Source organism: Lonchura striata, chromosome 1 (assembly GCF_050655825.1).
Source record: "Lonchura striata isolate lonStrDom1 chromosome 1, ASM5065582v1, whole genome shotgun sequence".
In the NCBI taxonomy this organism is placed as follows: domain Eukaryota; kingdom Metazoa; phylum Chordata; class Aves; order Passeriformes; family Estrildidae; genus Lonchura; species Lonchura striata.
The window spans coordinates 32,768,404-32,796,112 of record NC_140703.1 but is presented as its reverse complement, the minus strand read 5'-3'; the positions used below and the strand labels follow the sequence as shown (position 1 = coordinate 32,796,112).

Sequence of the window (27,709 nt, the reverse complement as noted above, 5' to 3'; positions counted from 1 at the left end):
CTTTTCCTTTGCCTTGGTGACTTTCTGTGTTGCAATGAACATCTTGTGAAATGTCCTGGCAGGGAAATGATGAAAATTCCCCAATTTCCATGTGTTGTGGGGTACACCAGTGTGGGAGGTGCCCTGTGCAGGAGGAAGGCTGTTTGTGGCCACACTGGTAACAAAGACCCTTAGAGAAGGGTGATCCTCTTGTAGAGATAATGAACAGCCAAGGGAGAATCAGTCCTGGAAGTGCAGGTAACCCCAAAACTTTCCTTCTTTTCTCTCTTCCTGTCAAAAGAATAGTGGGTCAAGACGGGGCTGGGATGGATCCTGGGCATGGGGTGGTGGCTGGATCTCCTACCAGGGGATGGGGCTTAGGACAAGAGCAAACAGCTGAGGGAAGTTGGGCAGTGCCCAGGCTGGCAGAATGACTTTTTTCTAGAGCCAGAGGAAATGGAAGTCCAGGCAGAGCGTGCCCTGGTATTCCCTTCAGTGGTGTGTGTGTAAACAATGGGGCTGAAGGGTGCTGTCCTTCTGTAATTGCCCTGCTAAAGCTCTCTGCATCCTGCTGAGCACAAGTCCCTGCTCCCACCCCTGGTGTCTCCAAGGAAAACCGGCCAGGGCTCTCCCTGGAGCTCCCAAGTGCCTCTTCCCCATGTGCAGACAATCCCTCTGTGTGTCTGGCTGTGCACACCCTGAGCTGGGCACTCACTCCTTTGGGGCACTGTGCCACTGCAGAAAGGGGCTCACGGTACAGAGGCAAAATCCAGGTAGTGAGAGAAAGAAGCTCTGAAGAGAGAGGAAGAGGAGGGAGATCCAGAAAGAGCGTTCAGTGACAGACAGGGTAATGGAAGGCAAGAAGGAAGATGTGTTGAGGAGAAAGGAGGTCTGGCAGGACAAAGGGGGTGTGAGGTTTGGGCAGAATACAGGCAGGTCTTGTGATAAACAGGGAAATCAAAAAGCAGCCTCAGGGCTGCCCCTGTGCTTCTGTACTCTGTGAGTCTGAGCCACTGCTAGGGTCAGGCTGCAGGACCTGCTTCCAGCACCTGTGGGGCTCCCCAGTCCCTGGCAGGAGGTTGTTGGGGAACAGAGCCCCCGGCGTTATCCTGCTTCTAACTCTGGGCTGGGGCATTCTCACTCCTGCTTTGTATTTTTCATCCCCAGCAGAAGAGAGAAGCTGCCCCTGGCTGAACATCTGGGTCTTCCTTATTTTTGTCCTTCCAATCAAAGCTGCCCTTGTGACCATCTGCCTTGGTGAGTTCCTGGGTGTCTTAATTCCTTTGGGATGAATGGCTCAGGTGGATGCCATTGGTCAGGTGGAAAACCCATATCCTAGTTCCTCTGCCAGCAGGCAAATGGGCTTCACCAAAACACAGGTCAGAGATCCCTTCTCATGCAGCCTCAACCTTTGTGAGAACATATCTGTAGCTTTTCATCCACCATTTGAATCTCTGGACATAAGGCAGGTCTCGTATCCAAGAGATTTGGCTGTGTAAGGAACTGCCTGTGCAGGCAGCAAGGCTGTCAGAGCAGTTTGCTCTAGGTCTCTCTCAGTCTGCATGAGCTGAGAGCTTGGACAGCTCTTCTCTGGTGGAAGTGTTTCCAGAGGACTGTGAGCCCATGATTTCCTACCCTGCTTCCCCAGGAAGGCTAAGGCAGTAGCAGTGTCTCTCAGCCAACAGAGGTTTCACGGCTATCAGAGGAAGACACTGACCCTTTTTGATCCCTAGAGAGATGAACAGCTCCAGAGCAGGGCAAATCCCTCAGCTCAATCAAAGTAAAAATCTTCTCTCTTTGCAGCCTTTATCTTTAGGTAGGGATAAGGACACGTTTATTGGCAATGTGGGTGGTCAGACAGGCATTGCCCTTGCCCATCTCCTCTGAGCCTTCTTCCATTACAGCAATTCACTAATCAGGCACTGGAGCCACTAGGATTGTTCTGCTCATATGTAAAAATAGTTCTAAATTAAATGATTGATGAATCTGGATTGTTAAGAATCAGGATCCAGGCATCTGTATTGCTAAGCATGCCCATAGAAGCTCCTAACACATTCTCCAGTGTGTTGGAGTTACCAGTAATTCCTTGGGATTGTGGCTGTGGCCTGTCACCAAGAGTGCATTATTCCCCACCAACTGGAGCTAGGAAGTCCCAGGGGTTTATGCTGCACCCTGGTTTCAGCAGCTCCAGCTGAGAGTGATTCCCTTCACCTGGACTGGGTGTTGCTGATGGAACAGGGTGTTGCTGACTCCTCCAAAGGCCTGTTGATGTGTAGCTGAGGAAGGCACAAAGTGTGACAATGAGAGGCTGCATTGCAGGCTGGCAGCTGGGCTGTGGGTATGTGCATGGCAGAGTAGCTGTGCCTGGGAGGGATCACTCCTGCCATGTGTGTGGCATGTCCCCAGTGGGATGTGCTTCCAGGGGTCCCTGTGCTGACTGACTTGGAAGATGGTCCCTTTCTGGCTGGGAAGGCAGCTGTGCCACTGGTGCGGGCCAGGAGAGCTGACAGCTGGGACAATGCCTGCTGGGGAAATGGTGGAAGGAGAGTCAAGGGGCCAGAGATGCCGGGTGAGGAGCTGGGAGGAAGGGGTAATGCTGCTGCCTTTCCTCTCCCTTTGCAGTGTTTCCCTTCAGCCACAGCAGTGACCAGCCCTCAGCCCTGCAGCAGCAGTTCTCAAAGTGGGAGTGCGACTCAGCGGTGCCACAAGGCACAGGTCAGTACTCACAGTGTCCCCTCTTCCCTGGGGCTAAGGGCCTCAAGGAGGCTGTAGCAGGGCAAGTCCAACCACATCCCCAAGAGAACTTTGGGGAGACCTGAGATCCCCTGACAAGGATTTCCACAGCTTTGGGAACACAGAGCTCTCTGGTCATACCCCAAAGCAATGGGAAGACATGTCTGAACTATCCCTGTGTTTTCAAGCACTATCAGGAACTGTCAGGAAACTATGAAGCACTGTCAGGAGAGGTCAGTGAGGAGGACATGAGCACTGTCCCTGCAAAACCTGGATCTCGGCAATCATCATAACTTGTTAGTAGCCTTCATCTCTCTGATTCTCCCTGCACAGAGCGAGGCTGGACATGCTGCCCAAAGGGCTGGAGAAGGTTTCAAAGAAGCTGCTATTTCCTGTCCCTTGATAGGATGAATTGTGCTGAGAGTGCACAGAACTGCACTGGGATGGGCTCCCAGCTGGTGGTGATCACCAGCAAGGCAGAGCAGGTAAGTGCACAGGGCTGAGAGAGGGTCCCAGCAGGCAGAGACACAGTGCTGGGCTCTGGAGGGGACTCAGAGCCCTCCGTGTCCTGCAGGGGAGGGGGAAGGTCCTGTCTGCACCTCTGCAGCACCAGCCCCATCTGCCACCTGCCCCAGCCCACGGGGACTCCTGATGACACTCTGTGCTCAGTCCTGCCCCTCATGGGCACTGCACTCTCTCTCTGATTGCCAGGAATTCCTCTCCACGCAGAAATCTCCACCCATGAAAAGACATAATATCTACATTGGTCTGTTAAAGGACAAGGTGGGCCAGTGGCAATGGGTGGACAAGACTCCATACAATGGGACACCAACGTGAGTATCTCTGGATGAAGAGTGTTTGGTGTGACTCCTGGTAGGGAAAGAAAGTAGGAGAGATGTGAGAGGTTCAGCTGGTGCATGGGAGGGTGTTGTGACCCCACTGCCTTGTCGGAGATTGAAGATGCAGCAGGAGAAAAATTTGCAAGACACCAGGTTCCTATGGCCCAGGTTCCCATGGCCCCATTCCTGCTGGATATTGATTATGAATTAACTACCTGTGACCTAGAAACCATTGCTGTAAGCACAGAAAAAGGCTGCATCTTGCCACCAGCAAGAACCCTTAATAGTTGACAGGCCTTGCCTGGCCTGCACAGCACTTAAATGCACAAAATGGCCTGTGCTGAAATGAATAGAACGAGATGGGCCACAGGGAGAGAGCACCAAGGCTGTCCTTGCTGTGCCTTCTTCTGGAGATTACATTTGCCCTGGAGGCCCACCCTGGCCTCTGCTGGGAGTGAGGTGCATGGGGTGAGTGGTGGTGATCAGCTCCCCCCAGCAGGATGGAGCAGGGCCCTGTTGTGCTGGAAGGCTGTAGGAAGGAGGCAGGTTTCCATATGTCACTGGTGCCAGTGGGATGTGGAGTGGGAGGGAGAGCACTGCTTCTATCCATGAATCAGCACTGGGAATTTCTGTCTCTTGCCTTCAAGTCTTGCATCCCACTGTGGCCTTTTCCAGCAGTGCTTTACAGTGGACACTGGGGAGTAACAAGCCTGTCTCTGTCCCAGGTTCTGGCGAGATGACGAACCAAGTGATAACCTTGATGAGAACTGCACAGTTATACATGTGCCTGAAGGAAATCTGAATAACTGGAATAATGTCAATCCAGATATGATCTATTATCGAATTTGTGAAGCTGCAGCAGTAATTGTGTGATGGAAATATCCCTGTCCTGAGTAAAGCTGGGAGCTGAGCAGGGAGCTGGGAACAACGCTGGCTGTGCTGGGATCAGTTGGGAGCTCTGACACATCTTCACTGTGTGGAGTGGGACCATGTGTGTGGAAGTGCAATGAGCTTTGTCCAGCATCCCCAGTGCACGTGGTGGCTCAGGGAACACAGGGAGGCTCAGGCTCTTTGAAGCAGGTCCTGTGTTCTTGTGTCTTCTTCTCTCTGAGTGGCTCCAGGAGCCTGTGGCAGAAAAGAGATGGACTTCTCCAGGAGGAAGACACAGGAGTGGAAGTCAGATATTCAGAGTTTCAATGTCCTTTGCCTCCTTGAGCAGAGCTGTTTGCTTTTTGTTGATTCACACGCAAAATGTCCTCTAGCTGTTCTGGTTTTGCTGAACAACTTCTGAAATGTTAGACAGGAGAAAATACAATATCACAGCAATGAAAAAAGTTCTTGTGTTCTGTGTGCATATCTCTCTTCCCTTTTTAATCTCTAAGATGTGGGAGTATAATATTCAAATCATGGAATAATTTGGGTTAGAAGGAACTTTAAAGGGTAGTCTAGTTTCAAGCCCCCTAGGTCAAGGGCAGGGACACCTTCTGCTAGACCAGGTTGCTCCTATCCCCATCCTGCCACGCCTTGAACATACTGGAGGTAGGACACATCTCTAGGGACACCTGGTTTCCAGTGCCTCACCACCTCACCTTCCTAAATATTAGGAAGGAAGCACTATTCCTCCCTAATATTTAATGGAATCCTGCCCTCTTTCAGTCTAAAGCCATTCCCCTTTGCCCTATCATGACATTCTTGTGTAGGAGGTCCCTCTCAGCATGGCTATTTCCTCTGCTCTAGTATTGACCCTTCTAGGGATTTGACTTTTTTCCATGGGATACATTTAATAACACAAGCAGATGTGAAGAAGTGTCACAGACAGCTGTGAGAAAGCAGCTGTCAGCTGAGACCTGTGGTGGTACCAGGGAACTGGAGAAGTGCCATGCTGCAAATATCCTCCCTTCCCTTTCCTGGTGTCCTGGTCCTCTCCAGGTTCCCAGTGCAGATGTGTATCTCATGCAGAACTAACTCCTTCTCTGACGCCACTTGAGTTCATATCCCTTGGAGTCCTGTGGTGGGAATATGTCCACTGTGCTCTTCAGAGCCTCTTTAGGCCAGACATTTTTCTCCCCTCTTCCACGGCTTTCTTCCCAGTTCCAGGCCTTACTTTTCCTTTCATCTTCTACTTAACCTATTTCTTTATGTAATTTTTGTCTCTTTGCCTCAGCCTACTCTCATTCCCTGCTGGCTCTGCCTAAGCCCAGTTCTCTGCCTGTGAGCACAATACAACTTCCTTCAGTACCCGTAAGTCCCATTTCTAGACCCAGAGTCAATGTGCCTCCCCTGGAGACCCACTGCCAGACAGGTTTTCTGGTTTGGGGACTTTTATCAGGGTCAAGTTCGTCCCTGCAAAGCAGCATTTTAACCACTTCCCTCAGAGTTTATTTGCATGGTGACTTTCTTCTTCACTGTGTATTTGCATGTATCTGCCTTTCAGCGATGTATTCTTCCCAGGTTTTGAGCTAATTTCTCTAGTTCCCAGATCACTTGTCCTCCCAGCTTGTCTCCTGGCCTTTTGGCTTGTCCCTTCTCAAGTCTTCATGGCAATTTCTGCTCTTTGACTTCTTGTTACCTTTTCCTCCCCAGAGGGTTCTGTCTTTGGATGAGTGGAATGAAATAGTCCATGCTTTGCCTCCTTCTGAACACAGCCTGAAAAACAGGATAGGGAGCAAAAGAAACGCAGTGGCGCTCCTCCTCTGTGATCCCACTGTGTCCTCTCACTTCATAGAATGCCTCTCCATCTTCCTTGAGAGTTCTTCCTGCACAGGAGTCCTGGGGTGAGACTTTCTTCTTGAAACATGCAGGAGATGAGCCCTCATGGAGCCAGTTCCTGCCTGGCCTACCAGGCTGTCATTTCAAGGATGCGTAGTAGTGACAGCACATCCTCCTGGCCCTGCAAGTGAGGGCCTGTCCATCCACACACCTAGAAACCACACCCTGCAGTGCACAGCTTCTCCCAACACCAGCCTGGGGTGCTGGGCTTGGGTCTGCCCCGAGGGGAACTCCTTATCCAGGCTCTTTGACATTTCTGGCTTTGCCATGCAGGATCCCCTTTAGGCCTCCCCTCTGCCATAACTCCTGGCACACAAGCAGGACAGGGAGCACATTTCCTCTCTTGCCTCCTCCACACAAGAGCCAGCCCAGCACAGCAGGGTCAGGCCTGCTGGGGAGCAGCCAGCTGAAGGTGCACAGTCCCTGAAGGCCAGAGCTGACCAGCAGCTTCCTCTGCTGGGTGTCCACTCCTGGGGTCAGCCTGCACTGAGCAGCAGCCCCTGCTGGGTCTGGACACAGTCCCCTCTCCTTGGCTGTAGGAAGAAGGCAGGATTGCATTCATCGTGGACTGATGCCCATGGGAACAGGGCAGGAGGAGAACAAGGCTGAGTCATCCTGGGAGTTTGGGATGAATCAGGATCTGCAAGACTCTGTCTCCATATCCCTCTGAGCCCTGAGACCCCAGGTGCTGATACTCCTCCCTCCCTGCAAGACTTGACGAGGCCATGTTGGAAGATAATGCGTCTCCTCTTCGGAAGCTCTGGGGAGCTGACTAATGTGAAAGGTGGAGCCTGTATTGTAATCCTCCAGAAGGCAGCAGGAGAGCAGGGCTAGAACAACCTCCTACAGCAATGAGAGCCATTGTCTCCAGATATCTGAAGCAGAAGCATAAAATGCCTGATGGAGGAAACCTCATCCTGAGGACAACGGGGAGACCAGCAGTTATACACAGAGGGTTTTTGAAATGAGTATGAATACCGAAGCCTGCATCCCCACTTGGCTGAGAGGGAATATTGTTTGGAAGACAGATGGTCAGGCAGTTGGTACCATCCCTCCCTCCTCTGGTCTCTGGTCTGAACACTTCTAACTCATCCTCTCTTCATGTGAAGGATGACCATCCCAAAGATGCTTCAGGTGCCTTGTTAAGGCCTAGGAACCTTCTCTCAGTTACTCCTGCCTGGCAAAGATTGGCTTTACAATGAGATTGGCTATTTCCTGTCAGTTACTAGGACACCTGGTCAGGGATATGGCCAGCTGCCTGAGGAACAATCAGCGTTGTCCCCATGCCTTTGGGGACTCTCCAGAAAAAAGGCCATATTCCCTCTCTGTCTTGGGCACTCTGTGTCCTGCTATTGCTGCCCCCGTGAAACTAGAGGTGCTGCACAATGGGCTGGAGAGGCTCTCTCAGTTGTTGATTCCACATATTGCCTGAAGATGTCTTTGAATACAAGGACGCAGGCTCCCACAGGGTGGGGATCAGTGCAGAACACATCATCAAAGTGGGAGTCTTCCCAAGGGAGTCTTGCAAACAGATACTCTAATTGGCCAGTGTTTGACCTCCTGAACCCTCTGGTTGTGATCCTGGCTTTTGCTTTTTGCCTGCTCACGTGATCCTGGCATCCCAAGATCTCAGAATTACTGCAGATAAGCTGGCACCCAACCTCTACTTTGCCAACATTTCTGCCACATTGGGAAGTGTGAGATCCAGCAGAGCCCATCTCATCCTTTGGTCCTCCGTAACCTCTCTCATAAAGCTCCATGATAATGATCCCGCAGTGTCCTCCTGGATTTATTTCATTTTTCCTGCTGCAAACAAAGTTCAGAAAGTGCAGCACAAGCCGCAGAGCCTGACAGCTGCCTCTGTGAGCTGCCCTCACACACTGCTGGGGCTTGGGGCTCTGGGGCTGGTTTCAGGCTGTGAGAGGGCAAAACAACCACACACAGTAGCAGCAATTTTCTCTGGGATTAATTCTCTCTTCCTGTGTTGACCCTGCTGCTAGCACTTGTGCTGTGCTTTCTGCCTTTTGCTTTGTTAGTGTTTCCTTCCAGGCTACTTGCCCTTATGTCAGTGTTGCAGATAAGTCTTTCCCTTCAAATCATTTGGAATTCCAGAAAACTGGATAGCAGGACTGCTCAGGGGGTTCAGGTTGATGGAGAAACTGTCATCAGCCACTGAGAAAGAGAGAATGTCCTCCACCAAGTTCATTTCTGAACAAGAGCACGCTTTGCTGGTCTTTGTATTTGGAACCCTCTCTAGCCTTACCCATCCCACCTCATGTTGCTCAGATGGCCTGGGCAGCAGCAAGTGATAAAAAGAGGAGTGTGCATGCCAACAGCTGTGTGAATTCAATAGCTGCCACTATTTGAGGGGGCATTTGCCTCAAACCACTGCTGTGAAAGAAGACCATGACCACCAGCTTAACAGTAACCAGGGCATTAGGGAAAGGTTCCTGAGGCAGAGAAGAAACAGCCTGAAAACAAATTTTAGATGAAGCAAGAGGAGTTAAGAGGGAGAGGAGAGGGAAGTGGGAAGGAAGTGGGCCACTGAGCCCAGGCTGTTCTGCAACTTGGCCACCTCTGTCTGTAAGAAGCTCCCTGGCAGCCGAGTGCCGTGGGTGACCCCAGTCGGTGCAGCAGGCACAGACCCACAGTTCTGCAGGGTGACAAGGTGAGCCTGTGCTTTCACCTGTGCTTCACAGGCTGCTGGAAGAGCTGTGGATACTCATGTACCCTACATCTCCAGCAGGAAGTGTGTGGGACCAGGGGAACCCCTGCTTCCACAAAGGGGATGTGTTCTTGCAGCTGCACTTCCTGGGGGGCTGCTGGGAGACTGGAGGTCACACAAGTCTTGTTAACGTGGTTCCATGTGGGGTGAGAGCTTGTGAACATTAGTTACATGAAGATGGTTACAAATGTAGGTTCTGATCCTGCCTGCAGCCTGTTGTGCACAAAATAACAGAATCAGAGAATGTCTTCTACAGAGAGCTCAGGCTTGTCCTCACTTGTAAGCAGCTCTGTGCACTGATCTTGTGAAGCTTCAGCTGAAATGCCTGAGCTGTTGCTATGAGCTCTCCTATTCCTGTGTCTCTGCACCCATGCATTCCTCTCCACATGGAGGAAACAGCTGGTGGAACATCTCAGTCAATTCCACATATGTCCTGCAGATTTTGGAGTCACAACCAAGGGAGACTTCATGACCTGTCATGTGCATGGACTCTGGCACTGCCTAGCAATCCTTCTGCCCCACAATGCCAGGTCATATTGAACCCCTTTGCTCAAAGCCACAGCCTCCCTTCTAATGGAATTATATCAAAACACCATTAGATCAAAACAGTGTTGGCAAGTTCTCTGTTGTGATCAGGAACTCTGGGCTCAGGATGCACATGGGCACTCAACAGGCTCAGTCACAGATCTGCTTTCCTCTCATTTTTGGCTCCCAAATGGGAATTTGCAGGCTGTACTCAGTGGGTTTAGCCCTTTGCTAGCAAATGCCAAATATACCTGCCTGTGCATGTATTTCCACACACATGGACCCTCAGCAGGAGAGAGCAGCACCAGAAAGGTGTCCTGCGAAACTGCATGAGACTGTGCAAAGGGAGACTGTGTGAGCTGCAGAGATGCTCCTCTTCATTTCTTTTCCTTTGCCTTGGTGACTTTCTGTGTTGCAATGAACATCTTGTGAAATGTCCTGGCAGGGAAATGATGAAAATTCCCCAATTTCCATGTGTTGTGGGGTACACCAGTGTGGGAGGTGCCCTGTGCAGGAGGAAGGCTGTTTGTGGCCACACTGGTAACAAAGACCCTTAGAGAAGGGTGATCCTCTTGTAGAGATAATGAACAGCCAAGGGAGAATCAGTCCTGGAAGTGCAGGTAACCCCAAAACTTTCCTTCTTTTCTCTCTTCCTGTCAAAAGAATTGTGGGAAAGACAGGGCTGGGATGGATCCTGGGCATGGGGTGGTGGCTGGATCTCCTACCAGGGGATGGGGCTTAGGACAAGAGCAAACAGCTGAGGGAAGTTGGGCAGTGCCCAGGCTGGCAGAATGACTTTTTTCTAGAGCCAGAGGAAATGGAAGTCCAGGCAGAGAGTGCCCTGGTATTCCCTTCAGTGGTGTGTGTGTAAACAATGGGGCTGAAGGGTGCTGTCCTTCTGTGATTGCTCTGCTAAAGCTCTCTGCATCCTGCTGAGCACAAGTCCCTGCTCCCACCTCTGGTGTCTCCAAGGAAAACCGGCCAGGGCTCTCTCAGGAGCTCCCAAGTGCCTCTTCCTCATGTGCAGACAATCCCTCTGTGTGTCTGGCTGTGCACACCCTGAGCTGGGCACTCACTCCTTTGGGGCACTGTGCCACTGCAGAAAGGGGCTCACGGTACAGAGGCAAAATCCAGGTAGTGAGAGAAAGAAGCTCTGAAGAGAGAGGAAGAGGAGGGAGATCCAGAAAGAGCGTTCAGTGACAGGGTAATGGAAGGCAAGAAGGAAGATGTGTTGAGGAGAAAGGAGGTCTGGCAGGACAAAGGGGGAGTGAGGTTTGGGCAGAATACAGGCAGGTCTTGTGATAAACAGGGAAATCCAAAAGCAGCCTCAGGGCTGCCCCTGTGTTTCTGTACTCTGTGAGTCTGAGCCACTGCTAGGGTCAGGCTGCAGGACATGCTTCCAGCACCTGTGGGGCTCCCCAGTCCCTGGCAGGAGGTTGTTGGGGAACAGAGCCCCCGGCGTTATCCTGCTTCTAACTCTGGGCTGGGGCATTCTCACTCTTGCTTTGTGTTTTTCATCGCCAGCAGAAGAGAGAAGCTGCCCCTGGCTGAACATCTGGGTCTTCCTTATTTTTGTCCTTCCAATCAAAGCTGCCCTTGTGACCATCTGCCTTGGTGAGTTCCTGGGTGTCTTAATTCCTTTGGGATGAATGGCTCAGGTGGCTGCCCTTGGTCAGGTGGAAAACCCATATCCTAGTTCCTCTGCCTGCAGGCAAATGGGCTTCACCAAAACAGGCTTCTCCACTCGTATTAGCTTATCCCATGACTTCTTTTTCCCTTTCCTCACCTCATCCTCAGAAGATTTCTAATCCAGATTTGTCAGCTGGGCAAGTGAGTCTCTCAGCCATCTGAGGTGAGAGAAGCTCTTCCAAGTGAAGGAATGACTGGTAATGGGAGAAGTTGCTTGCTGTTCTTACCTCATTGCTCAATCCATATTTCATCACTTATTAACATAACAGGGTCTCTTTTGGGGCTCCAAAGCAGAAGGGGGAGGATAGCACAGGCTGCTCATGCACGAGGTGAAAAGGATGACAGTAGCACTTTGCTTTGATTTCCTCTCTTCTCAGTGGCTTTACTTGATGGAAGCTATGGCCCATACAAGACTTTCCTCCAGAACTCTACAGAGTGGTACTGTGTCCTCAGCAGTTCTGCAGAGAAAGGTGAGGGATTCTGAGAGCCTCAGAAGTAACAAAATTACTTCACCAAAATTTTGTCTGGTTCCTCCTCAACCTTTGAGGTGGGGAATAGTACTGTCAGTCACAAGTAGATTGTTTTAAAGAAGGAATCTGGGGAATTGAGGTAAGAAGACACTCTATTGTACATCTTTACTTAGAATTCTATGAAAACATGCTCCAGGTCGGTGAAAGAGGGTGGGTCATTCCATACCTGCACTTGACCAACCTTCCTACTCTTCCCCTAACACAACCCCTCTATTGCAAGTCTAGTCTATGATCTAGATGAAAGTGCTTCTATACTGGCTGGCTCAATCCAGTTGCACTCCCTGTGCTGGCTCACTGCCAGTTCACACAAGCATGATGGTCAGTGTGAGGGACAGTGGAGGGAGGATGATGTTTAGTTCAGAAGAGCTGGGGAGCTGAGCTGCAGTCACACATGAAATGATGGTAATATGGAGTGCTGGAATGCTGGTAGTGCAAGTTCTCAAACTCAGGTCAGAGATCTCTTTTCATGCTGCCTCAACCTTTGTGAGAACATATCTGTAGCTTTTCATGCACCATTTGACTCTGGGCATAAGGCAGATCTCTTGGATAAGCTGCCTGTGTAAGGAACTGCCTGTGGTGGCAGCAAGGCTGTCAGAGCAGTTTGCTGTCAGGCTCTGAATCTGCATGAGCTGAGAGCTTGGACAATTCTTTTCTGATGAAAGTGTTTCTAGAAAAGCGCAAGCCAACTACTTCCCATCTTGCTCCCTCAAGAACGGTAAGGCAGAAAAACCATGTCTCTCATCAAAGAGAGGTTGCATGGACATGGCAGGACAGAGAGAGAAAGGGAAGAGACCCCTTCAGGCAGGGGCTCTGGGACAGGAGCCTGCCAGGCTGCTGACAGCTTTACTTCTAGAGAGCAGAAGAGAGCATTTATCTCTGTCCAGGCTTTGTCCAGTTCAAACCCCACACCTAACACCTGGGAGCCTATATTGAACTCACAGCCATGAAGGACAGCACATCTTGTTCAAAAGCAGGATTTTTTTCCCCCACAGTGGATGGCTGGACTTGCTGCCCAAAGGGCTGGAGAAGGTTTCAAGGAAACTGCTATTTCCTGTCCTCTGACACGATGTCATGGTCTGAGAGTGCACAGAACTGCACTGGGATGGGCTCCCAGCTGGTGGTGATCACCAGCAAGGCAGAGCAGGTAAGTGCACAGGGCTGAGAGAGGGACCAAGCAGGCAGAGACACAGTGCTGGGCCCTGGAGGGGACTCAGAGCCCTCCGTGTCCTGCAGGGGAGGGGGAAGGTCCTGTCTGCACCTCTGCAGCACCAGCCCCCTCTGCCACCTGCCCCAGCCCACGGGGACTCCTGATGACACTCTGTGCTCAGTCCTGCCCCTCATGGGCATTGTGCTTTTTTTCCAGGAGTTCCTCTTCAACTTGATAAAAGAAAAAGTTACTAACAGCTATGAAACAAAATACTACATAGGCTTAGCTGCTTACAAAAATGGGTGGCAGTGGGTGGATCAGACTCCATATGAAAATACAGCCACGTGAGTATCTTGGTGAAGTGAGGAGAGGCCTAAAATTCATGCCCTCAGTCCAAGAGACCAATACATTGTGTAAGGCAGGTATTTGTCAGAGGTGTATTTCTGTCTTCAGCTGCTCTGCAAGTCCGAAAACTTACATAACTTTCTATTCAAAACTATGGCTCCTAATTTCTGGCACAGTGACTTTCCTTTTCTCTTTCACAACTGTTTGAGGTGACTCCACATCCACTGTAAAGCATGGTAGTGCATTTCCAATAAAGAAACTTTCTTTTACAGGTTCTGGAAGCCTGGGGAGCCTAATTTACTCTTTGCAGAAAAATGTGCTGCAATTCACGTCAAGGGAAAAGGAGACCCCAACACTTACAGTAACTGGAATAATATCCTTTGCATCACAAGTTGCTATCGAATTTGTGAGCAGGCAGTCAAGCTTCTCTGAGGAAGGACATAAAATCTGAGCTTCAAAGTACCTCAGTTCCCAGCCTGTGCCCCTCCATCTTTTACAAGCTGGAGATCAGTCCTGGATGAAATAGTTCAGACTGATGTTAAAGACCTATTGTGAACCTTTCCACTCTCCTCTTCAGAAACAAAGGTCCTAATTCTCCATCACTTCCCTTGCCTCCTGGTCCAACCAGTATCTCAATGATGTGGAAAAAGCCATCACTGTTACATGAAAGGATACTTGTCCTTCAAATCGCTGAGGCAGAATTTGAAAGAAGAGCATTCAGTGGAGTGTCCTTGTCCTTCCTCTGAAGGGAAAAGTTATTCATGGCTGTAGTGTTTCTTTCTCCTTCAGCACATGGTGTGTTGATTAATTAAAAAAAAATAATAAATGTTAATTCTGCTCTTTGCATGAGGATATTTTCTGAGTGATGTGTCCCGGATTCCCACAGTCCAGCTTCCCAACACAGAGGTTTTAACTTTTCAGTGTACAGCAGCTGTAGATGAGAATATTGCTGAGTGTGCTGGACTGGCTGGGAGCAGGAACAATGTAATGTTCATCTGTAGAGCATGTGAGAAAGGTCCTGAACACTTTGGAGAATCATTTGTGAAGACAGAAACAGAGCAGGCTGTGTAGTATTCAGTGCCAGCCAGTTGGCCCAGGATGTAGCAGAAAAAATGATAGATGTTGGAGATTCTGCTGAGATGTGGCAGGATGAGGTATGGCAATGAAGGGGAGAGAAAGCAAGAAAATGTAACAAGAAAGAAAAAAAATGGAGTCTCCTAAGGAAAAATTTCTAATGAGAGAGAAGGGTGGAAGACCCCTATCAGAGGCATCACTGCAAGTCAGATACACAGAAGTCTTGAGCAGCATTCTGCTTCCCTAAAATTTCCCTAATTCCTGTCTGTATGTTCCTCCTCACATCAATGATATCCACATCCTTTGAGGAACTGGGAGTTTCCAGTTTGGAACTAAAAATACAACCTGAAAAATCAGTTCCCCATGAAAAATGTGAGTACAAATTTTTGTAATTTCTGCCTGAAGAAGTGTATTTTCCAGGTTTCTGGTTTAGCAACTGGACCAAAAGGTTGGCTGTTGCAAAGTGTTTGCTTCCTAGTTTCTTTCACAATGGAGAAAACTATTTTCTGTGCAACATGACCACAAACCCAAACATTGCAATGGACTTCTTGATTTCCCCCAGCTCAGTTCTGGAACTTTCAGCAACAAGGTTTTGAGGAAGAAAAAGAGGCAGATAAGACACGCAGAGAGTGACCAATGTTTTACAAGTGGTTTTAGGGGTGCTGCAGTTCTGGTTCCTGGAAAGTTGATGGGGCAGAGCAAAACCCACACCAGGAGATTGGTTTGCAAGAAAATGCACGTAACTTGCTAGAAACAGTTTCCCTTCCCCAAATTTGGACAACAAAGTTTTTCTTGAGAGTCATGACAAAAGAGGGATCCTGGGAGATGATCCTGGGTTTGCCTACAGAATTGCTGAAGGGAGATTCCTGATCCCCTCCTCAATATGGATTTGGCTGATGGAGGTCCCCATCTCCAACAGATAAGAATCAGTCTTTACCCCTCAAGTCTGGCTTGATTCAGGAGGCAGCAGATGCCACAGCAAGAGGCAGAGGTGATGACAGACAGTTAAGTACAGGATTTTCAGAAAGCTTCAGAAGGACATTCCTGCATACTGAACCCAGGGCTTGGGTGGGGAGGACAAAAAGTTTATTAGAATAGCATTCTTCATGATGACACTTGCAGTCCTTGCTTTCAGGTGGACATCTTGGCCACATCCCAGCTGCCTCTCCGAACAAGACGTGGATGATTACCACTCCTTGGCACATTAACTTTTGCTTTGGAATGGAACTTGGGTTTGAGGAAAGGAGCAATAGTGACATTCACTTCTGAGAACACACACAACACTGAGTGCAGGTACTCTGACTGCTGCAGCAAAATTCTCTCATGGTTCAAACCTGAGCTAGCTGCTGGTTTTCCTCCAGAAAGCTCATGCTGCCCAGTCTTTGAGATGTTGTCCTCAGCTGGAAAAACATAATTAGAGCCATTTGGAAGGGCATCCAGCATTGATTCTTATGGTCAGACTTCTTAATTACATCTGTTCACTGAGCATGCTGCTCTCTTTATGTTTAGCTCTAACAGCTGAGTATTCCTTTGTAGGATATGACTGACTTTCTCTAATAAATTATGATCTTTGCCAAGCTAAGTGATGAAATAAAGTGAAAAATAAGTTTTTCTTGGCAGACACTATTTATTATAATGATTTAAATTTTCCTCCAAGTGTGTCTGTTCTTCTTTTTTAGACAAAGCAGAGAATTACACCTCTACTCCTTTTCTTTTTCTGTTTTATCCCACCTCAGATTATTTCATGTTCCCTCACAACATTTATTTCTCCATGTCTTTATTTTCTTTGCACTCCTGCTGTCTTTCATACTGTTTCCCCCTTTATCCTTTTTTTTTTCCTTTAAAATTTCATTTCCTTTTATCTTTTCTTGCTAGACCCCAGATGAAGAGCATACATTGTTGTTTGGAAGAAATAAAAGAGAGAAATGGCATCTTAAGAAGTTCTGGCACTGGACACATGTCTGTTCTGTCTTTCAAAATTTAGTGTTTCTAAAATGATTTCCTAAGCAGTCTTGTGTAAGGCATTAGTACTAACCCAGGTACTGTTTCCCTTGCAAGGTTCTTATTATCCAAGAGATCCACAATCCCCAGTTGTTCACTTGTGCAGTTCATGCTGGTTATCCTTTGTTTATCTCAAGTTGTCTAAGACAAATCCTATGCTTTTAGCCTTTATTAGCCTTTGGTTACAAGGGAATAAAACCACATTTTTATTTTATATGGAATCAGTTCACATACCTGAACAAGGTTTTTCACATCCTGCTGCTTAATTATAAATCATTTATCTTGACAAGCTTTTGGACAATCTGCTGGTCTCCTGGAAATGCCTCAGCTGATCATGAGGTCCAGCACTTCAGCACCATCTCCTGCTCACAGCAAGTCACTAGCACTCTCTCGGTGTCACTGTGATCTACATGCATGAGATCAGGAGGAGATGCCTCTGACTGTCACTGCAGTCCCATGTGGTGCATTGATGGCTTTACAGCAAGGTAAGAATTCTGTAACATTCACTAGAAAAAGAAAACATAGCCAAAAGACAAGGAATTGCTTCACTCAGGATCTCAAAATGCACCATAAAAATTGGCTTGTGCTATAGTCCATGTTTTAACATAGGGGAAATTCACTGTAGCATTTAAGAGCTGGACATGTATATGGTTGTTTAGATTGGAGCTCAAAACAGACCACTGTAAATACACCCCAGTGCTGTGTTCCTCCCATGACATTCACTCCTGCTAGGTGAGGCACCTGCTGCCTTAGATCCTCATGCAGACTGAGTTGCCACAATTTTACATGCATTAGATGTCTGCAAATTTACTCTAGCTAAGGATCAAGGAGGTAAGTTCACTGCCCGAGCACTCTTTTGCTTCTGACATGAGCTAAAGCAGCTGTTTCTCACTGCACAGTTGCCAGCTCTGAAGGCAGAGCATGAAGGCAACCTCTTTCAGAACAATTAAACACTCATCAAGGCCTCTCCTGTGCAGTGCATCAAGGCTTTCCTTTAAATGATCATCCTCATTTCTCATGGCTATAGCCATAATTTCACCTGAGTTCTTCCATTTATTTCCAGCTTTATTATGTCCTAACGTGTCTCTGCTTTTAAAGTGACATTCCATCCCCCCGCCATTCCAACTCTTCTCCTAAATATCAACAAACTTTGCATACCTGAAATCAAAGTCTGGAACAGAGAACATTTTGGAGATAAATAGAGAAAATAAAAAATGGGAAGGGGTTGATTGGATTCATTGGTAATAAGAGAGCCAATGTTTCCCCTTCTGTGGTTAAAATTACTCCTGTTAGGAAAGGAAGTAGTGGGACCCACACAGGGCAGAGTTGGGAGGAAGCCAAGAACGAACTCTTCTATCACATGTACAATGCAGAGATGCTTCTCAGATTCATTGGAACACCACACTATTCAGAAAACATTTAAAACTACTGCAGAGAACTGCCTTTAGGTCAGACAATCACACATTTTCATGAGCCAAAACCTGTTTAGGAGATATATTGCTTCATGGGATCATCTGACCAGATGGGGAAAGAAACAGCCAGCTGCTGGGAAGGGTTTGCCCAGACTGGATATCCCCAGGCCTTAAAGAAACCAGTCAAATTCCTCCTGACCAGATATGAAAAGGTTTCTGCCTGCAGATTCATTTTTGAGTCATCATCATCTGGGAGCTCAGTCATATTTTGGTGTTCAGAAAATATCTTGGTGAAGGCTTCCTATCCAAAGGCCTCTTGTAACCATGAATCACAAGTGATACAGTACAAAATACATCCATGGAAGTTAAGAATTATTCTACCTGCATTCTTAACAAAATTGTGTCTTGAATTCAGTTATTGATCTTTTCACAGGGCATTTTTTTTTTAAAGTGTAGCTGCCCTCAAAATTTTAAATGCCTACTGAAGAACCAAAGCAGCCCTTTAACAACATCAGATTATTCAACAAACTCATCTGTCCACTATTCACACAAAACCAAAAATCAAGTACTTATATAAGTGCTCTTCATCCTGAAGGGCAGGACTGTGCTCACAGGCTTGATCCCTACTTCTTTTTTTTCCCCAACTGTTACAAGTGTTCAAAACAAGACTGATAAAAAATATCAACCCACCTCTCCATGCATATTTAAAATATCTCTTCATACTTACAATACATAAGACTCTTCTCACAGCACGAAAATGCAGGTTCCCTGCCTAGAGACTGCACAGCTGATATTTGTACTGTCCAGTTAACCAGTTAACCCTGGTTGCTACTGAGTGGAGTATTGCACCACAACTCTGAAAGACTGGCTCAAATGTAGTATTAGGGAAAAAAGAAATAGAAAAATAATTCTCAGTGATCAGAAGTCATCTTTGGTACTTCCCAAAGGATGTGGTTCACTATTATATCTCAAACCAATGCATTCTACAGACCAGTGAGATTTGCACTGTGATGTGATCACAAATGACTCAAAAAAAGCACATTTTTTGAGGACTGCTTCAAAACCTTTTCCCTGAAGCCCTGGTTCTCCTGCTGAAGTGTGCCACTCAGAGACAGATCAGGACTGACTGATTTGGATTTGTGGAGTCCTGTGAGCTGGCACACATACACAATGCTGGAGACTAAGAGTCAACAGACAAGATGATTTGGGGAAGGGATCAAATGGTTGCAGGAAGTGAGAAAAGCTTCCCTGGATTAAAATAATAAATTTGTAAATGTGTTGCAAACTTAATTTACCTGCAGATCCATGGTCTTCCTCACTTGATTTCAGATGTGCCTCATCACAATGGGCCTGCCAGGCAACCAGTGAAATATGTCTGACCTTGGTCACCCCCACTGGACCCAACACTGACCTGAGGACTGATTTCCATGCCTGACCTCGGATCTTCCTCATCCCTGAAGACTTGCCTAGCAATCTAGATCCTGGATCCTGTGCCAGGTGTGTCCTGCTTGCCTCACTCGGGTGTTGTGGCTGGTCCCCAGCTGTCCTGCTGGCTGTGTTACAGCAGCTGGCTCCTGGCCACCGACCCTGGGGGAGTAGCCACCTCCACTGTGCCCTCAGTGTCTGTTGTACCACAGAGCAAATAGTGAACTGGGATTCATTTTATTTTGTTGTTTTTTGGGGAGGAAGGCAGATTCTTGTCAGTTTGTTTTAATGAAGTAGCTCTTTACTATTGAATATTGAATATTATGGAAATATTGAATATTATTCCACAGCTCACTTGAGCTTTGGGTAGAATTTGCTGCTGATGGCCACCATCACTGCTTCACTTGACCACGTGAGTCAAGATGCTGTTAATTACTGAGTGGTGGCCTGGGCAGCTGATGAATTTATCAATTAAAGTGGTAGAAAACACCTCCAGTGCTGCAGTCAAACAGAGCTGAAAGAACCTGCCAAGCCTACTGAGAAAGGTGCAATACCTGAACAAAGATTAATTGTAAATAATGCTGAGACTTGGCCTTTAGGAGCCTCCTCACCACCCATAACAAACTTCAGTTCCACTGGCCTAGTGAATGGTCTTTAAACAGCAGATTTCTTAAATGACAGACAGCAAAATGCTGCTTAGAACCAACTCTTCCCCCTACCATTGCCCTCACTTTCCCACTAATGGAAGCAATCCTATGCCTGCTAACACCAGGGTCTTATTACACAGTAGGCTGCCTATATGTCTGTTGCATGCCTTAATTCAAGTTTCAAAATCTCCTTTGTCCGGCCTAAACCAGCTACTTGTGTTTCCCTTCTCTCTGCTGCAATTAGCACAAATTCAGTCCCACAGCAACAAGATCAACATAACATGGTACACGTCATTTGGTGGCCAGCCTCCCTTCACTGGGCTTTAGTGTCAAATTCAGCAGCAGAATATGCTACTTTTGCATACAAGCTCTTGACATTTACAGAAGATTCTTACTCTCTCCAGCAGTCTTCTTGGATATGGCGGAATTGATCTGCTGATTTGAGGATCTGCGTGGCCTCGGATAACCTTACTACTTGTGTATTTCCCTTACAAATATCCATCACAGATACAGACAAAATGTCCTGGTTACTATACTTGCCATGAGATATCTGGACATCTGCCACCATCCTTTCTGGCCTTGGAAAATGTTGCTGGAATGGTTGCTGTTCTGCGAGTTCCATCCATCTCCTTGATGCAGATGGGAAGCAGCTTCTCTGGGTTGCCCATGAGGTGTACATCAGCAGCTGGTACTGTCAGGGTGATGTTCTAGTGGCCAGCTCAGCACAGGGGGCCACTACTGGCAGACGGTTCAGTACCAGGCAGAGATGTCAATTCCCCCTAATCCAACATTCAGGTGTAAAAAGGCAGCTGATTTAAAAAGAACTTTTAAATGCGAAGAAAGAGGACAATCACCACAGGTAAACCCCTTTGGATGGCCTCAGAAATAATAAATTAATTTGGATGTAACTGTGTTTTACTGAATCACAGGGAGATCCTGGGATGCTGGCAAGGGCTCCAGTTGTCTTTGGCGACCCCACGTCTGCTGCTGCTGGAAGTTGATGATATTCAGTTTTTAATATCAAGCCACTTTAAAGGTGTCTCAGACATGTTTATACTGGGAACATGGAAAGAGATTAATTCCTGATTGAAGGTCTTATCAATATACTTTCTGGGCTAAGAAATGTGAAGCTTAATGCAAAGACTTTCCTGGGACATTATGTATTTTGACATTTTCTACACACATGACCACAAAAAAGAAAACATCCAGAAAATCAGGAAATTATGGGTAAGCCATAAATGCAGAAATGCCTCTTTACTACAATTAGGTTTTGGGACCACTTACCAAGGCTGAAGAATGGAGGCTGCACAGCCACTTTAATCGTGACTGATATTTGCCCTAATGTGCTCTCCTTTGGCACTATGATATATATGAGGCCACACCACAGACTAGAGACTTCCATAGTGGTTTTTTTCAACTTTGAACAACTTAATCACCAAGGCCACTTCTATCTAGGTCATTTCTATTTAGGCTTTTTTTTTTTACTGGGCATTGAGACATGAAAATAGGATCACATACAAAACCTGGAAGGCTACAGTGATTTTTTTTTTATTTATTACTGATACATAAGGAATAGGCTGGGACTAGTGAGCTCTTAGGCTAAGCATTAACATGCTTCCCAAAAGCCACAATAACTGAGCAATTATGGAAGAGCTGGGAGAAACATGAACTTTTGTTGCACCTTGAAAAGGCTGGTCCTCTGTCTTGATGAACTGTTGTCTTTCCTTCTCTCTGCTCCCTCAGGCTCTCGGGTCAGTGCCTGTATTTTAACCTTTGATGAGTTCACGAGTGAAACCATTACTGACTACAATCAAGTCACCTCCCTGTTTCCACTCTCTCATCTTCTTTGGCATGTATCTTGCTGTTAGGCTATGGCTGAAGGACAGCTAAAACTTACAACTGACTTGTTCACATAAACATAGATGCTGGGTCACACAGTCATAGAATGTAGGAAGAAATCTACAGCATTTCAGTATCAACTATGCATTACATAGCCTGTATATATGCATTATAAGGCCACTTTCACAGCAGGTGCTGTGAGATTCTGCATTATAAGAGGAATTAAAAATTAGGGATTTTAGTGAAATAATTGTGAATAAGTGTGAGAATCTCATGTTACTGAGATTATAACTTAAGAATACAACTGTGTTGTGGAGGCTACTATTTGCTTTGAAGATCTCTATTCCCATGGTAAAGTCCTTGAAACTGGTCCAGGGACTGCTCCACCCAGAAAACTTCCATTTAATCAGAGAAAGTTTCTGTAGGAATTAAACCAGCTGAGAATTACATTCATTCTGAGGTGAAGTACCGGAACAAAGTTCACTGATTATTTAACCCTTCAGAAGATAGCTTAGGTGATCTGCTGATCAGCAAAGTTGCTGATCCCTGTTGAACTTCTGTTGGGGTTGGCCTCCACTGGCAGCAAGAAGCTGAAGAATGCAGCATAAATCCAAGCACATAGTGAGCTATCATGTAGCACACAAGGAGAAAAAGATAGGCCATAGCTAGTATAAGAACCAAGATTTAGGTAGTTTTCCTTTATGCTTTATAGGATCTCATTGGATCCTGTTCCCAGCTGGGTAGAGAGGACAGTTCCACACACAGCTCTTTCTTGATAGGCCATCCCCAGGCTGTAAAGAATGGAGCCAAATTCTTATTCACCTGCTGAGAAAACTTCTGTGCCCACAAGTTCATCTTAGAAGTGTTGTCTTTTGGGATCGTGGACATTTTCTGGTAGTCAGAGAAGATGTGGATGAAGGGGTCCCAACCAAACCCTTCCTGCAACTGATGAAAAAGAATACAGTGTACAGTTATGTTATGATTTCACTGGCATTATTCCTGTGTTATAAATGGCAGAAAATTCCATGAGTGTCTGCAGTGTCTTTTAGAATGAATGTAAATTTAGATGAAAGCATCTAAGCTTTTCAGGCTTCAGAGCCTAACTAACAGCACTAAAGTAGAAAAATATCTCCCCATTACACTGATCTCCCAAGACAGAAATCAAAGATACATTGGGAGTAGCTAGAAGTCTCAGCAACCTATTATATAAGCTGCTGCTTTGGAGACAGTGAAAACAGTATCAGAGGGGACACTGACAGAATAGCTGGAAAGAAGGGGCACAGGAGAACAAGGAGTATTGAGAAAATGGGAAGGAGAGATTATGAACAGGGCATGCTTTGCCTAAGGATAAGAACAAAAGGAGTTCATACAGGAAAACTGCTGCTGCAAAATTAGAGCTGTTCTTTCATGCCACATTTATTCCAGCAGTCCTGTTAGTAATCAGGCAGGAGATGAGACATCCCAGCCTACAGGCGTGGGTGAGGCAGTGAGGCAGTGGCCAAACTGGTAAGATATTTTGGGAAAATTTCTCCCCTCAAAACTGCTCCCTCTGTATAAATATTTTGTTATTTGTTGCACTAAAAATCCCCAGAGGATGACTCTTCAGCTTGACAATGCAGATGCTTCTCTGGGATGTGGAGAAGTCAGGAGCAGTTCTCCTCCAGTAAATATTCTTTTCCTCATATGAATCGTGTGAGCTCTCAGACAAGGGAGCTGAGGGACACTCATCTCACAACAGTCAGTAGCTAAAGCCATCATAATGGACATCTGCTTTGCAGTTCCTAGCTAAAATCAGGCTGAGTGCTCTCTCCATTAGGCTAATAGTTTCTAGGAGGATTAATGGAAAGGGGGAAATCTCTCTTGCATGCTTCCTGAGAGAATGCACTTTAATCTGTCTAGGATAGGGTTCATGTTTAGACTCTCAACCACAGTTCTGTGTGCAGGAGCATAGGCTGAGCCCATCCTCTTGCCACTTGATGAACTACACTGGCTCCACTCAGTGCACTGGATGGTATGAACACCCTCCTGTCTTTAAATTTTTTTAAAGGCCATCTAACTCACCAGGAGACTGCTCAAATCCTGGCTCTTCTAGACACTTTACAGTGCCAAGGTTTTTTGACAACTAGCCCAGCGTCCCACAGGAAATCTGCTGTTGATTAAGAGCTGTGCCCAAGTTTGATCCTCCTTTTCCCATGTTGTATAAAAAGCAGCAGTTCCTGTTCCTCTTCCAGGGAGAAAGATTAGTACATTGCACTGAGCTATCTCCCTGAGTGGCTAAGCCCAAGTCTGGCAAAAGAAGGTTTTCAGGAGATACCAACTTTAGGTACTCCACCTGTTTACCTCTCAGGTGCTTTCTGGGCCCCAAGAAAAACCCTGACAGTAATCAAACACTTACAAGGCTTCACAGCTACAGTCACCACCAGGCTGCAGACATCGCTCTGACACAGGCTTCAGTGACTGCACTAAAACACACACACATTTTCCCTGTTACCTGCAGGTATGTCTCCAGAGCAGTCCAAACGTTCCAGTCCTTTAGCTGAGCACCTTTCTTCAGATAGGCTTTTATCCTTTCCTCCCGGCACTGTGGCCTGAGTGCCTGATGGGCCTGATGCCTGGGAATGCCCAGCACTTCCTCGTGAACATAGACAGACCAGAGGTTGCACGTGGCCTCTGTGGTGTGAGGGGGAAACTCCCATGCCTGCTGCTGTTGATTGTGTCCCAGCTCATGGATGGGACCCCAAAGACCAGTGGTTTGCATGTGCTTCACGTCTAACATCTCCTGCACTGAATCCAGGTGGCCCATGATGGGGTAGCCAGAATGCATCCAGCCTGCAGGAGAGACAGGTAGCAACACACGCCATTAAGTGCTCACCTCAGTGCTTCTTAGATGTAAATTATTATTGTAATTTTTTTAAATTTCTCTAGTGCCTTTCCTCCATCTCACAAATAACACTTTTTTTATTACCACGAATGACCAGCTTTTCCCAGTGTGACATAAGGATATAATAAATCACATTTCACCCTAACAGATGGCCACCTTTACAACAGTCAAACAAGTAAAGGTAGGACTAAACCATCGGTTAAGTGCAGTTTTGCCTGCTTTCCCCCATGGCTGGACTGAAGTTGAGGTTTCAGGATGAGGAGAAAAGCCTGACCATTGCCCAGAACACACCTGAACTCCCACAGGCTGAGCACAGTCAACACCAACACAACCATGCAATAATGTGGGTGAGCACCATGGCACTCCTTGAGAGCTCCTATGTAGAGTGTGGACACTGCAGGCCTGCACTCCAGTGGTCACTGGTGTGGATGAGACACATGGAAAACACAGTTTGTCATGCTTAAGGGCTACAAAGACTGTCATACATGCCTGTTCTCTGCCTTGCAGGACAGCTATTCCATAAACAACTTCCCAGCAGGTTGCTAGGCAAGAAACATGCACTGCAAGAGATTTTATTTATGCCTCTTTTGTGTCTTCTTCCCTCATTGGTCCTCCTGGAAGATTTCCAAAACTTCATGCAAGAGCAATACCCCCAGATTCAGATACCTGTTGTAGCAGGGTATAAGCAGCTCTTTACCAGGGAGCCTGGTGAATGAACAGAAATGGCAATCCCCTTCTTGCAGGAACTAGTGAACATAGAACGTGAATGGCCTGGAACTAGTTTCTTCAGGAATTAGTGATGATTTTGAGCTTCCTCTCTTTTAATAAGAGGAACATATGCAATTAGCAATCACTAGCACCAAAAAAGTTCAGATCCAGAAATGTGAGTGAAACCATTTAGTCCACTCAAGCCAAAACAAATTTTATGTCTGTAGACTATGATATTTTTAACTGGCATTTGCTCAGCATAGCAGAACCTAACACTCCCAAGATGTGCCACAGTTTTTTTCCATCGTAGCTTAGCAAAAGTTTAGGGCATCAGAGTTCATGCCAAACCCTTGTCTCATTGTGGGATGATGAATTTAACCATTTAAAAAAACCCCAAAAAAGATAAACTAAGCAAAGTTCCATGTTTACTATATAATTTGATTCTTGATTGAAGGCACTCAGTTCATAACTGGAAAAGCTGGAGTGGGGGAACATCAGCTACAAAAAGACACACTCTGGGGCTTTGACAGCAATGCTGGATCTGCTTCCACAGTGCCATCATCTCAGGCTCACATCTTTAAGCTTTGCCCACAATAACCTTTGTGGAGTCCACCTCCAGCAAGTAGCACACAGAGGTTTAAAAGTCATCACTGAACACATGAGAACAGTCCTGTGGCTGAGCCAGAGAGAAAATAGAAATCAGGTCACTGCTTCCCAGCTGTACTGGCTCTGCAGTGCATTCAGGAGGGAGAATGGATAACTGCACGTGAGCTAAAGCCACTGCAGTCAGCAACTCTGCATCTTAACACACCCCTGCAGGAGAACAGCTGAGGAGACACCACCAGTTTTGAGAGCAGGGAGGCATCTGGAAAGGTCAGTAAGTTTTTCAAGCCCTGCCTTACCACATTTTCACCCTGATGGAGTAGCTCACAAATATGCAAGGGTCACAGTCATTTAACACCTCACATATGTTCCCAGTCTGGTTTTAGCAAAATCACCTTGAAGGAACAGACACTGCTGCTAGAGGCCACTCGCCTCGTAGCCCTGGAGAAGGCCATATGGCATTGTACCTACCACATGAGATCTGGACATCTGTTACAATCCTCTCTGGCCTCGGGAATTTTGCTGGTACAGCTGCCAGCTTGCTTATCGCCACCATGATCTTGTTCCACAGGGTCAGCAGCGGCCGTGGGCTCTCCATGTGGCGGATGCTGTCGGAAGGCACCGTCAGGATGAGATTCTCAACAGCCAGCTCTGCCCAGGGAGCAGGGTAGTGCCGGATAGAGGCCTCCCACTGCTTTTCACAGGTCTCCCCTACAGCAGCAACACAGAAAATCAGCTAAGCACAATTCTGACTCTTGAGCATGCTCACAGATGTCTAGCTCAGAGAAAGAGACCAGGTCGTGAAAATTTCTTGGAAATGAGTATGTGGTAGTTGCATGACTGCGGGTGGTGGCTGTTAAATAGCCAGTCCTCAAAATGATCTTGGGAAGCCTCCTCAGGCTCTTTAATAGGTAGGAAATAGAAAAGGACTGGCATATAACAGAGTAGCATATCAAGAACAGATCCCTGTTTTGTATCAGAGAACAAGAAGCATCAAGTTTCTCCAGTGTCTCATTTCTTTTTGTCCAGCAGAGTTGCTGTTTCACATAACAATGCTGGCGGAGAGGGAGAGGGAGAGGGAGAGGGAGAGGGAGAGGGAGAGGGAGAGGGAGAGGGAGAGGGAGAGGGAGAGGGAGAGGGAGAGGGAGGGGAGGGAGAGAAGAGGAAGAGAAGAGGAAGAGGAAGAGGAAGAGGAAGAGGAAGAGGAAGAGGAAGAGGAAGAGGAAGAGGAAGAGGAAGAGGAAGAGGAAGAGGAAGAGGAAGAGGAAGAGGAAGAGGAAGAGGAAGAGGAAGAGGAAGAGGAAGAGGAAGAGAAGAGAAGAGAAGAGAAGAGAAGAGAAGAGAAGAGAAGAGAAGAGAAGAGAAGAGAAGAGAAGAGAAGAGAAGAGAAGAGAAGAGAAGAGAAGAGAAGAGAACTGCTGGGAACATGGGAAATTCAGCAGAGATGTCTTGTAGGATCTAGAGACGGCCATATGAGGGCACAGTAAAGCAGGCAGAGCACAAAGCATGCTTTGCCATGGCAGTGATCAGTCTTCCTCTCCCAAGCACAACAGTTTCCATCAGAAATAACAACTCCAGCTCCATGAAATGTTGGGTATGGACAAACCCTGCCCATTTTGTAAAAGCTCTTTCACCTACTCCCAGCCACGTACCAGGCTAAGTGGCTTACCCAGAAGCAGAGATTCATAAATTGTAGAATAATTTGGATGGAAGTGGTCTTAAAAGTCACCTGTTTCAACCCTCTTGCTATGAGCAGGGGGGACATCTTCAACTAGATCAGGTTGCTCAGAGCCTTTCCCAATTTGACCTTCAATGTTTCCAGGAATGAAGCATCCATT

General features: G+C 47.0%; 3 protein-coding genes across 21 annotated transcripts in view; 2 read left to right on the top strand and 1 right to left on the bottom strand.

Annotated features, from left to right (window-relative positions):
• Positions 1-64: 64 nt before the first annotated feature.
• Positions 65-4,905, top strand: LOC144248880 (C-type lectin domain family 4 member D-like). Of its 2 annotated transcripts, none has more exons than XM_085573747.1 (6): positions 65-237; positions 1,147-1,236; positions 2,602-2,694; positions 3,046-3,197; positions 3,424-3,545; positions 4,277-4,905. In XM_085573747.1, exons 1-6 carry the CDS (start codon positions 201-203, stop codon positions 4,422-4,424), a joined length of 642 nt encoding a protein of 213 aa, XP_085429873.1. In that variant the 5' UTR covers positions 65-200; the 3' UTR covers positions 4,425-4,905. The 2 variants fall into 2 exon arrangements, with proteins under 2 accessions (XP_085429873.1, XP_085429879.1); XM_085573753.1 differs by having other exon boundaries at positions 1,150-1,236; positions 4,277-4,904.
• Positions 4,906-10,018: 5,113 nt separating this feature from the next.
• LOC110480829 (C-type lectin domain family 6 member A) lies at positions 10,019-26,873 on the top strand. Of its 6 annotated transcripts, none has more exons than XM_085573734.1 (9): positions 10,019-10,190; positions 11,095-11,184; positions 11,637-11,729; positions 12,782-12,933; positions 13,153-13,280; positions 13,554-14,727; positions 15,491-16,841; positions 19,098-19,265; positions 20,245-26,873. In XM_085573734.1, the coding sequence occupies exons 1-6, from the start codon at positions 10,154-10,156 to the stop codon at positions 13,711-13,713; spliced, it is 660 nt and encodes a 219-aa protein (XP_085429860.1). In that variant the 5' UTR covers positions 10,019-10,153; the 3' UTR covers positions 13,714-14,727; positions 15,491-16,841; positions 19,098-19,265; positions 20,245-26,873. The 6 variants fall into 6 exon arrangements, with proteins under 6 accessions (XP_085429860.1, XP_085429854.1, XP_085429865.1 ...); XM_085573728.1 differs by having other exon boundaries at positions 13,554-15,648; positions 16,647-16,841; XM_085573739.1 differs by having other exon boundaries at positions 11,098-11,184; positions 13,554-16,841.
• TCAF2 (TRPM8 channel associated factor 2) overlaps positions 14,713-27,709 on the bottom strand; it is a 29,692-nt gene continuing 16,695 nt past the window's right edge. For 12 of the 13 annotated variants that reach the window (XM_085573463.1, XM_085573491.1, XM_085573496.1 and 9 more), the window contains 3 exons: positions 26,343-26,582; positions 24,171-24,508; positions 14,713-22,624 (listed from right to left, as the gene is read on the bottom strand). In XM_085573463.1, the coding sequence (XP_085429589.1) occupies positions 22,379-22,624; positions 24,171-24,508; positions 26,343-26,582 (824 nt within the window). In that variant the 3' untranslated portion in view covers positions 14,713-22,378. The remainder of the gene's footprint in view (positions 22,625-24,170; positions 24,509-26,342; positions 26,583-27,709) is intronic. The other variant, XR_014953311.1, reaches the window with a different exon arrangement.

Excerpts from the sequence above, each read along its gene's own strand:
- LOC144248880 (XM_085573747.1), top strand. The coding sequence starts at position 201 with ATGAACAGCCAAGGGAGAATCAGTCCTGGAAGTGCAG. Across the intron at positions 238-1,146 it reads AATCAGTCCTGGAAGTGCAG|CAGAAGAGAGAAGCTGCCCC; the intron begins GTAACCCCAAAA and ends TTTCATCCCCAG. Across the intron at positions 1,237-2,601 it reads CCTTGTGACCATCTGCCTTG|TGTTTCCCTTCAGCCACAGC; the intron begins GTGAGTTCCTGG and ends CTCCCTTTGCAG.
- LOC110480829 (XM_085573734.1), top strand. The coding sequence starts at position 10,154 with ATGAACAGCCAAGGGAGAATCAGTCCTGGAAGTGCAG. Across the intron at positions 11,185-11,636 it reads CCTTGTGACCATCTGCCTTG|TGGCTTTACTTGATGGAAGC; the intron begins GTGAGTTCCTGG and ends CTCTCTTCTCAG. Across the intron at positions 13,281-13,553 it reads CCATATGAAAATACAGCCAC|GTTCTGGAAGCCTGGGGAGC; the intron begins GTGAGTATCTTG and ends TTTCTTTTACAG.